Source organism: Mytilus galloprovincialis, chromosome 5 (assembly GCF_965363235.1).
Source record: "Mytilus galloprovincialis chromosome 5, xbMytGall1.hap1.1, whole genome shotgun sequence".
Taxonomy (NCBI): domain Eukaryota; kingdom Metazoa; phylum Mollusca; class Bivalvia; order Mytilida; family Mytilidae; genus Mytilus; species Mytilus galloprovincialis.
Window position 1 is genome coordinate 60,437,656 of NC_134842.1, and position 12,167 is coordinate 60,449,822.

At 31.5% G+C, this 12,167-nt stretch overlaps 1 protein-coding gene across 2 annotated transcripts in view; it reads left to right on the forward strand.

Annotated features, from left to right (window-relative positions):
- LOC143076173 (trichoplein keratin filament-binding protein-like) overlaps positions 1-8,903 on the forward strand; it is a 29,945-nt gene extending 21,042 nt beyond the window's left edge. For both annotated transcript variants that reach the window (XM_076251863.1, XM_076251864.1), the window contains exons 11-15: positions 1,062-1,123; positions 2,994-3,075; positions 3,345-3,530; positions 6,190-6,333; positions 7,999-8,903. In XM_076251863.1, coding sequence (XP_076107978.1) covers positions 1,062-1,123; positions 2,994-3,075; positions 3,345-3,530; positions 6,190-6,333; positions 7,999-8,028 — 504 coding nt within the window. In that variant the 3' untranslated portion in view covers positions 8,029-8,903. The remainder of the gene's footprint in view (positions 1-1,061; positions 1,124-2,993; positions 3,076-3,344; positions 3,531-6,189; positions 6,334-7,998) is intronic.
- The last annotated feature ends 3,264 nt before the right edge of the window (positions 8,904-12,167 follow it).

Consider the following 12,167-nt stretch of genomic DNA (forward strand, 5'->3'; position numbering starts at 1 on the left):
TGTGCAATAGCAATTAATTTTCAATTGCACAGTATTGCACAATAGCAAGAAATATCTAATTGCACAATATTGTGCAATAGCAATTAATTTTCAATTGGAGTTATCTTTCTTTGTATAGAATAGTAGTTGATAATATATGTTGGAAATTTGCCAGACATGACTATGATGTCATTTTCTATTTTTATTTGCCAATAACTTTATGTAAATAACTTCATTGGAAATTTACCAATATAAAATGTTGCTGATGAAGCTTTTTTTCCTTATCTTATCTACAATGTTTTTAGATAATGTATGTTGGACATTTGCCAGACATGACTATGATGTCATTTTCTATTTTTATTTGCTAATAACTTTATGTAAATAACTTCATTGGAAATTTGCCAATATAAAATGTTGCTGATGAAGTTTTTTTTTATTGTTTTATACAATAAACAATGTATATTCACTTTTACTACCAACCAATCTTTACCATTCAGTGATAACAAGCACTTTATTTTACATTTTAATATTTTATGATGTATTTAAAAGAGTAGTTATTGTTGCAAACTCCATTAGAAATTTGAATTGATATCAGTTTTGGAAAAAGGGAAACAGGGATGTGAAAAAAAAAGGGGGGGGTTTAAATTTTTCTCATTTCAGATTTCATAAATAAAAAGAAAATTTCTTCAAACATTTTTTTGAGAGGATTAATATTCAACAGCATAGTGAATTGCTCAAAGGCAAAAAAAAACTTTTAAGTTCATTAGACCACATTCATTCTGTGTCAGAAACCTATACTGTGTCAACTATTTAATTTTAGATTTAAAAAGTTTGAAGAAGAAATCTTTAATTGATTTGTAAAATCTTGACATTTGTTTTGTGTAAAAAAAAAACATGTAATGTCAAAAATTTGATCACAATCCAAATTCAGAGCTGTATCACGCTTGAATGTTTTGTCCATACTTGCCCCAACTGTTCAGGGTTCGACCTCTGCGGTCGTATAAAGCTGCGCCCTGCGGAGCACCTGGTTTGTAACATGCTTTAGAATGTGTTGTATATTATATATTTACTATTTTGTATAGGTTATTGAAGACCAGATAAAGTTAGAAAAGGCAAGAGAAGCAGAACTTGATATGCTTTATCAGTAAGTTGGACATTCCTTATATTGAAAAAGTTTAGCTTTAAGTTACAAACACCTCCAATAGTCATATATTTCATGAACTATGGCCAAAAGAGATTTCAAAATTGGTTTTAGTCCATTTTTTTGCTAAGATTGAAATGTCAAGAATTTTATTTTGCTTTTTCTTTTGCCTAAATATATGCCTTTTTCCTCTACTGATTTAAAGTCAACAGAAAGAAAAAGTATCTTATTGTTTATTTTATAAGGGCCCCGCCTTTAGGCGGGGCGCCCTATAGTGATCAGTTTGTCCATCCGTAACACTTTAACTTTGTGTCCGCTCCATATCTAGAGAACCATTATGATTTCATACTTTATACTTTACATGTTTATTAACCACCACCAGAGGGCGTGTCATGATGTATGTACAACTTCCTAGGTCAAAGGTCAAGGTAAAAAAACTTTGGTTTCAGTTGACAACCCTGTGTCCTGTGGTGAAGATCATGTCCGCTCTATATCTTGAGAACTGTTATGATTTCAAAGTTTATACTTGACATCCATTTTAACCAACACCAGAGGGTGTGTCATGATGTATGTACAACTTCCTAGGTCAAAGGTCAAGGTCAAAAACTTTGGTTTCAGTTGACAACCCGTGTCCTGTGGTGAAGATCGTGTCTGCTCCATATCTAGGTAACCGTTATGATTTTATACTTAATACTTAACATGTTTATTAACCAACACCAGAGGGTGTGTCATGATGTATGTACAACTTCCTAGGTCAAAGTTTAAGGTCAAAAACTTTGGTTTCAGTTGACAACCCCGTGTCCTGTGGTGAAGATCGTGTCCGCTCCATATCTAGATAACCGTTATCATTTCAAAGTTTATACATTGTACTTGACATGTAAATAAACCAACACCAAAGGGTGTGTCATAATTTATGTACAACTTCCTAGGTCAAAGGTCAAGGTCAAAAACTTTGGTTTCAGTTGACAACTCCATGTCCTATGGTAAAGATACAATTTTTTAATGCACATTATTCACAGCGGGGCCCACAGAGATGGCTCCCATCTCAATGATATCTAGTTTTTTTAATCTTTTCTAAGATTTAGTTATTTGGAAAATACATGTGTATAAGTATATAAATTCCATCGCTTGTTGAAGCAGACTGTAAATAGTAATGTTGCAACTGCTCCTGAACAACTTGACAAAATTTGTAAAACTTTCACATAAATTTACTCGATGCTGTTTTGTAACTCCTATTTCATGTAAAAGATTTTTAACAAGGTTTTCGGAACAGAAATCTGGTTTATATTGAATTAGTGTTTTATTATGCTGACATGTCATTCTTCATTACTTGCTCTAATAATGTACACATGTACCATCAAATTGAAAACAACTTTGACTTTCTATTGGGTAGTAGATATTATTTTGCAAGTCAATAATCTGACTGTCAAAATGTATATTATATGTAAAAAATATTTTCTTAATGAAAGTTACCCTAAATGAACTAAGTGCTCAAGAAGCCAAATTACTGGTTTGTTAAATCTTTTCATCGGGTAAAAAGTTTAGAATGTCTTTGAAGAGGGGTGTAAATAGGGGGCTAACTGCAAGGAAGAACGCAAAATAACATTATATCATGATGAACGAACAATAAAAAATGTCTTGCACGCTGATCTTTTTCACGATTTCATGAAACACGGTTAATAACGAACCTTTTTCACGGCTACACATGAAATAAAAATGGCAAAACACATCGCACAAAAATAACCCTTTACACCTCTTTGAACAATTTTAATATTTTGGCCTAACAATAAAAATGATTTCAAAAGTAGATAAGGCATAAACAAAGAATATTAGATTGTGAGTCCCTAATATATTAACTTCTTTGTCTACACAGAGAAGAAGCAGCTAGAATGTGGCACAAGAGAGAAGCTGAATGGGAGAAAGAACGAGCAGCTCGGGCAAGACTGATGCACGAAGTAAGAACTATATACTTAAAGAAATGGTTAAATTATTTCCCCATGTAATAAAATTGAAGAAAAAAAACTAGACAAAAAATATGGAATTGTGTTAGATTTACTGCTCAGTATTTTGGAAAGGCATTGTTCCAAGACTTTCAACAATGAGAAAATTATCTTAACCTTCAACTGTTTAAAATGCCATCTAAATTTTACTTGAAACACATAAAAAATAAATATTTTAAAGCCTGCTTATAATGAAAGTTGAATTATGAAACTACTTATAACAGGTGATGGATGACAGACAAAGGCAACTTGAAGATAGAATGGAACAAAACCGAATAGATCAGGAAGAGTCTTTAAAACAGAGAGAGCTGTTAATTCGTGAGATGGAGATAGCACAACAGATGACACACAGAGAGAAAGAGGAGACAGAAGCACAAAAAGAAGCACTTAAATTAAATTTGAAAGAACAGGTATATAACTCAGAATTTACAATTAACGACTTGTTTCTGTCATAAAAGTTTGGCTCAAATCCAACACCTGTTTTTAAGTTTCCTAAACCTTGATAACACCACACAAAATTAGGGCGGGCACAAAATGAATTCTAAAAGGAAGAGCATCTAACTTATTTATTTTTAAAGAGGAAAAGCAAAAAAATGAAAATAAAACTTTTAAATTTGATGTGTCCATAAAGATTTTCTGAATTAACCTTCATCAGGAACGCTTAAAGCTGTATATTTGAAAGCCAAGGATGTATAAGAATCAAAACATTTGAAGAGGTAAATTTCCAAAAAGCACTTAAAAGTCAAAGTGAGAATGAGAGCTTATCAATATGTAAGGGAAAAAACACATCTGTTTATGCCCCACCTAGGGGCATTATGTTTTTCAGTCTGTGCATATGTTTGTTTGTCCCTCTGTCTTCACCACTTCAGATCAAAGCTTTTAGGTCAAGTTAGTTTTTATGAAGTTGAAGTTCAATCAAATTGAAAGGTAGTACACATGTTCCCTATATTACGATCTTTTAATTTTAATGTCAAATTAGAGCTTTTACCCCAATTTCAAGGTCAATTGAACATAAAAAATGATAGTGTGAGTGGATCATTCATGTGCTATGGACACACTCTAGTTATATATTCAAATATACATGATCCCAATGTTACAAAAGTATATGGTGACTTCAAGCTTTAAAAAAATGAATATAGAGTGGTCACTGCAAGCGGATAACAGCTATGAGAGATATGTGTACCAGTACTTAGAATTGGATCACCAGCAAAGAAAAATTATATTGTCAACAAGGCGCCACATAAGGCTAAAACCAGAAACAATTATTACATCATTAGACAGCCATTGTTGGTTTTAAAATGGTTTTATAATAGAACAATTATATGTAGAAGATTTAGGCCAAGGTTAATGCACATCTTTATTTGATAGTTTCTCCTCTAACTAAATTAGTTAAGGAATGACTGTAATATTTTTTTTCTGTCTATGAAGAAATAACATAAAAAATATGGTGCACACTGAATAACGCGCGTAGCAGGTTATTTAACAGTGTGCACCACATTTTTTATGTTATTTCGAATAGACAGAAAAAATATTACAGTCATTTCTTATAATTTAATTCTAAATTTCATTTTAAACCGTAGAAAACCATGAAAAAACGTTGATGACGCCACGGTCACATGACTAAATTATGTCTATGGGCTCATAACAAAATAACGTCAGCCAATCAGAAGACGTGTTACATCCAAAATTAAATTATTAAAAAATGTTAGAAAACTTATACACAGTGCTTATTACCACAAAGCATGGATCAAGTGTGAATTACAGTGACGTCACTTTAACCATTCTAGAGTTGTGGCCCTTTAAAAATTGAAATATTTCTTAAATTTTCGTTTTGGTTCTCTAACTTTAGTTTGCCTTGACTAATTGCTATGAAACTTATACACTATGCTTATTACCACAAAACTCAGATCAAGTAAAAATTTCGGTGGCATCAATCTGAATTTTACCGTTTCAGGCGTTTGGTTCTCTAACTTAAGTTTGCCTCAACCTTATTTTGTGAAATGCATATGGAATACTTGTTACCACAAAATTTAGATCAAGTACAAATTAACTTTTACTGTTAAGTTATGTCCATTTATATGATATGCAAACGGTTAACATAACATAATACTGTGAAAGTACTTTTGTTCGTGGTTTTCGTGGATGACTTTATCCACAAATTGAAGTGTCCAACGAAAAAAACCCAACCATTGTCAAAATCGAGGCATGGAAATATCCACATGTAGGTTTGACTTCTGATATGATCTAGAGAACATATTGAACATCGCCAAATCTGAGAGTACTAATATAGTTGTCACAGGGCAAATGCACTATGAACTACAACTGCAGGCAGGATTAGACCCATTTAATCTTTAAAACCTTAGCTGTACAATTTTTGATCTTTTAAATCAAAACGATATTTTGATCGATAAAAGACAGATTTCCGGTATTGATATGCTATGATAAAGTGTTCATTTTATATACTCATAACTCTAGATCTTGTACATACATGAAATAATAAATGGCTTTTGATAAAACATATTTTACAATTCAAGATACGTTTAAAGCATTTGTTTATGTAATTGTTTTCTTTAGTTGACATGTTTATGACCTAATCAACACCTTTAATGATCTTTAGTCTGTTGATCACTCTATCTCGGGTTAATTAGTGTGGTCACAAAGATTTAGACAGGTCAATGTTTACTTTGCATTTCCTTCATTCCAGACAACTTGTAACCTTTGTTTCTAATGGCTTCAATTTTTCAAATTTTTTTTTCATAGAAAACTTAAATCTACGAATTTAAAAACCGACGAACATGTAAATGTTGCTCAAACCATGAAAATTGATACCCACTAATTAAGTACTTTCACAGTAAACAAACTTAATTTTTATGCACTATTTAAAACTTAGGATTTAGCTGTAATGATACAGCTGAAACACTGTCTGTTTCTAGACTGTGTTTCAAAGTGATTCAAATGAGGATAGAAACATAAATATTAGTAAACATTGCTGATAATTCAATAAATTTGTCTTTGCCATATTTCAGTTTTGTTGTTTATAAATTAGACAAATTTCATTTCGGTTCACAGGTGACAGCACGTCGTGAACAAGATGAGAGAGCAAAACAGAGGGACGCTTTAGAGTTTAATGAAGATCAAAAAGGAGATGAAGAATATGATGATTTCTTACGACAAGAAACAGAAAGAATGAGACTAAAAGGATTTACACCTAGAGTAAGTTTGACATATTTGCATTGTAGGATGATTGACTCATCTTTTTCAAATTTTACAATATGTTTGGTTTCATGCATAAAAACCCCCTTAAGCTTTTAAAATTTGTCTTCTCTGAGTTATAACTCTTATCTGTATAAAATTCAATAAGGCATTACATTTTACATGAAAATTTAACAAAGCAAATCTGTGACATCGAAAAAGTTATTTTATGTTTGGTGATTTCTTTATTCATAAACTTTGTTTTTATCATTTTTGTTTCACTCTATTATATACATGTTTTATTAGTATACTGTATGTTGCTACATAAACATGTGCTAAAAGTGAAGATGAATACAAGATGGTTATCACATACTTATTTCAAAGAACATCTGCAACTTTTAAACTTGTTTAATTTATTTAAAACTCCATTAATATTTTGTGATGTTTTCTTTTTTTTAACTTTTGCACTTGTCTCAAACATCATAAAGTTTTCTTAAGAATTTTTTACACTTCTTGACCAAATATTTTGAAATTTGAACACAATGTCGTTGACCTTGAAATACAGGTCAAGCTAGATTTTGATGGTTTTAACATTAACAGGTCAAGAATTTTGCCAATCATGCCCACAGTCACTATATAAATGGGCATTTGTTTGGTTTGTGGATAATGTACCACTTGACTAAATCTTGTGATATTTTAACACATCAATTATAAAATACTGGTCAAGTAGATGCACAAAAATTACCAGCAAAAGCATTTGGACCTTAGCTCTTGTTTTTTGTGTGGTATAAATTTGTACCAATAACAAACAATATCAACCTTTTTTATCTTCAAAAATTTATGCAGGAAATGCAGGTCAAGTTTGAAGATTTTGAAATTTACCAAAATAGTTTCTTTAAAACTCTAATTCATTATGTTTCCTGGTGATATAACAGAGGAACTGTACCTAATTTGGTCTAAAAATTATGAAAAGATATAATGAGGACTAAAATAGCTATGGTTCCCAAGCATAGGTGAGAGAGAGTACTATTTTACAAAATCTTTTATTAAATTTTAACTAAGATGCTATATAAAAACATAAAACACATGTCACATTCAATTTAAATTTGGATTTGTCATTTACCATTTAAACTTTTCTACTAGATGAAGGTATCTGACAACAAGATCACTTTATTATAATATTTCCGTTGTGATCAAGTCTTTTGATTAAATACATCACCTTAGCCAGAGGACAGACCGAAAGAAAACCAAATATTTTCTTAGGTCAATATGATAGGTATGTGATAGGGCAATATGATAGGTATGTGATAGGGCAATATGATAGTTATGTGATAGGGCAATATGATAGGTATGTGACAGGGCAATATGATAGGTATGTCTTAGGGCAATATGATAGGTATGTGATAGGGCAATATGATAGGTATGTGATAGGGCAATATGATAGGTATGTGATAGGGCAATATGATAGGTATGTCTTAGGGCAATATGATAGGTATGTGATAGGGCAATATGATAGGTATGTGATAGGGCAATATGATAGGTATGTGATAGGGCAATATGATAGGTATGTCTTAGGGCAATATGATAGGTATGTGATAGGGCAATATGATAGGTATGTGATAGGGCAATATGATAGGTATGTGATGAAGTCATTTGATTTTCTAACCTGTTCACTTTTCTTTTCAGCAACATGGAAGAAAACAGGCATGGTCATGATAGATGTAAAAACCTAGACCCATTACCATTTACTAAATTATTGTGTATAAAAACAAATGAAAATGTCACTTCATTATGGTTGGGGGCTCATTGATTCCACAGATCTCAACAATTCAGGAGAAATAGCGGATGACCATAATTATTGTTATCATGTTATTATATGAAAATTTTGTGAATTATTACATCAATCAAAACAATAACTATGAAAAGAGTAGTTTTGAAATGTCTCTGCTCATACAACTTTTAGTTCCTCAATTTTATGCACCATACACTGGTATGCACTATATATACCAATACAAAAATTTAAACTTGTATGTATTTTTTACACAGTAAGTTTTAGGGCTATTCCAAAATAATTTCAGTAATTTTATTGGTTATAGGAGATCTGTTTGATTTCATGTCATAGATTAAAAGAAATATGGAAATCATAGTTTTTACCTGTATTAAACAATTTTTTGTGGACAGAATAAGTCAATTATGAATGGGATTTTCCCAAGCCAATAATACATCATCAATGTTGACATTATCAAATCAAAACTGACTGCCTACAGTGAAATAAAAATTTCACAATTTTGTAATTATTGATGTTTGAAGAAAAAAAAATCATAGTTTGTTTTTTTTATACTATACCCCTTTAAACCAAATATGGTATACATGATCTGAGGTATGCATGTATGTACTGCCAGCTTAATAATATAACCTTTTTTTATTGAAAAATTAGTACATAATGCTGTATATGTAGTAATGTTGAGTTGTGATATATATTTTTTTCTTTTTTATATTTTATTAAAGACTTTATTTACACATCACAAGATGTGTCTTGTCCCGTCTTCTGATAAATTTTAGAATAAAATGTCATTGAAATAATTTTAAAATCCTTCTTGTCTTTATTTTACTCCAATCATCAGCAAACCTCATTGGTATTTCATGTTATATACCTGTTAATTTGACATTCATTTTTGGAGCAGGAAATGTTAAGCTTTTCAGAGCATATGAAGAGGTTTTAGTAAAGATTTTGTATACCTTTGTGCATTCATTCTCTGTTTTATATGTGTTTCTTGTCTATACAATATTGTTGATTTTGATTTTCTTGGTGTATTGTCCTTTGAATTCTGAGTTTGTTATTCATTTCCCTGATACTGCAGGTAGTATTTACTTTTACCTATTTTTGAGAAATATTTTTTTAGAAATTTGTTGGAGCTCATAAGATAAACATAAAGAGATGTGGTATGAATACCAATGAGACAACAAAGGATGAAAAATACTAACAACCACTACATGGTACACCTTAAAACTCAGCATAACACATAATGACTGTATAGTAAGTTATAACCAGATGCTCTGCAGGGTGCAGCTTAATACGACTGCAGAGTTCGAACCCTGAACATTGGGGCAAGTATGGAACCAACATTCAAGCTTGATACAGCTCTGAATTTGGATTGTGATTAAATAGTTGACACAACACGGGTTTCTGACACATAATGAATGTGGTCTAAGAACTTCAACTTAAAAACTTTAAATTTTAAATTGGACATTACCTATTATGGTCCAATATCCAAAATCAAAACATAGTTAGATTCAGCATATCAAAGAACCCCAAGAATTCAATTTTTGATGAAATCAAATAAAGTTCAATTTTTGACCCTTTAGACCTCAATGTGGAACAATCTTTAAACCGGGCCCAAACATCAAAAATCTAAATACATGGTTAGATTAAGCATATATCAAAGAAACCCCATATATACAATTTTTATTGAAATCAAACAAAGTTTAATTTTGGACCGCAATTTGGACCAACTTGAAAACTGGGCCTTTAATCAAAAATCTAAATACAGGTTTAGATTCAGCATATCAAAGAACCTCAAGGATTTAATTTTTGTTGATATCAAACAAAGTTTAATTTTGGACCACGATTTAGACCAACTTGAAAACTGGGCCCATAATAAAATTTATAAGTACATGTTTAGATTCAGCATATCAAAGAACCCCAAGGATTCAATTTTTGTTGAAATCAAACAAAGTTTAATTTTGGACCCCAATTTGGACCAACTTGAAAACTGGGCCAATAATAAAAAATCTAAGTACATGTTTAGATTCAGCATATCAAAACACCCCAAGAATTCAATTTTTGTTAAAATCAAACTTAGTAATTTTGGACCTTAATGTAGACTTATTTGAAAATGGGACCAAAAATTAAGATCTACATACAGTTAGATTCGGCATATCAAAGAACCCCAATTATTCAATTTTTGATGAATTCAAACAAAGTTTAATTTTGGACCCTTATTCCTAAACTATTGGGACCAAAACTCCTAAAATCAATCCCAACCTTCCTTTTATGGTCATAAACCTTGTGTTTAAATATCATAGTTTTCTATTTACTTATACTTAAGTAATGGTGCGAAAAACCAAGAAAATGCTTATTTGGGCCCCTTTTTGGCCCCTAATTCCTAAACTGTTGGGACCTCAACTCCCAAAATCAATCCCAACCTTCCTTTTGTGTTCATAAACCTTGTGTTTAAATTTCATTGATTTCTATTTACTTATACAGTACTTAAGTTATTGTGCAAAAAAAACAAGAAAATGCTTATTTGGGACCTTTTTTGGCCCCTAATTCCTAAACTGTTGGGACCAAAACTCCCAAAATCAATCCCAGCCTTCCTTTAGTGGTCATAAACCTTGTGTCAAAATTTCATAGATCTCTATTTACTTATACTAAAGTTATAGTGCGAAAAACCAAGAAAAGGCCTATTTGGGCCCTTTTTGGCCCCTAATTCCCAAACTGTTGGGACCAAAACTTCCAAAATCAATCCCAACCTTCCTTTTCTGGTCATAAACCTTGTGTTTAAATTTCATAGATTTCTATTCACTTATACTAAAGTTATAGTGCGAAAACCAAAAATCTTCAGACGACGACGCCTACGTGATGCCAGTATACGACCAAAAATTTTCAATTTTTGCAGTCATATAAAAAGTCAAAGCATTCAAAAGAGAAAATCAATGACCTGGACTTATTTTGCATAATTGATATAAAAATTAAACAAGCTGTGGATATGAACAACATAAAATCAAACTAAAAAAACTAATTTGAAATGGCTCAACTCATCAGATTAGCATGAAGCCCAAAAAAGACAATACAAAGGACTGATATAAAAGGACTATAAAATGACTATATCCTTTAAAAAAAGTTTATAAATTCAGAAACTGGGTAAAAAATATAAACATGGACCAATTTAAGCACACATTCTAGTACCAAGATTAGTGACTCAGCATAAGGTCTTGGAATGTAAAGGTTGTTCATGAATTTTTCTAAATAATCAACACTAGCACATTATGGGCAATCAAGTGAGCAATCAATGCTTCAAAATTTAAAACCAAAATTTCTAAATTAAAGTCTTGATTTTGTGCAAAAATCAATTAATTAATGCCACAAATTCGCCATTTTATAGTAAAATGCAATAAAATAAATAATATTGCTTAGATTGTAGTTTCTCTTTGGAATATTCATCTCTATTTTTCATTATCTTTGCTGTTTTGATGTTGTTGTACTTTGCAAATTTTGTATACACATTACTACAGAAGGATCATAAACCTTAAAAAACGGATGTATATTTTTATGCCCCTCCTATGCAACTCTTTTACTCTTAGGGAATAATGATGTCTTGGATTATGAAGAAACCTGTGTGGTAAGTTTTCTCGTTTCAATTGTTTTACATTTGTCATTTTTGGGCCTTTTATAGCTGAATCTGTGGTATGGCTTTAAAGTTTAATTTTCATCGTTTTAGCTTTTCTCAAGTTATCACCCTTTTAAATATCAGAAAGTGGTACTTATTATGTGATTGAGTTCTTTGAACAGTATGGTTATGGGCTTTGCTCATTGTTGAACACTGTGAGGGAGCAATAGTTGTTAATTTCTGTAACATTTGGTCTCGTGTACAAAGTAGAGTTGTCTCATTTGCAATCATACCACATCTTCTGGTTTATATGCACTGGCGGATCTAAAAATTTTTATAAGTGGGGGCCCACTGACTGATCTAAGAGGGGGCCCGCTCAAGTCACGCTTCAGTGATTCCCTATATAAGCAACCAAATTTTTTCCCAAAAAGGGGGGGCCCGGGCCCCCTGGGCCCCCCCTCTAAA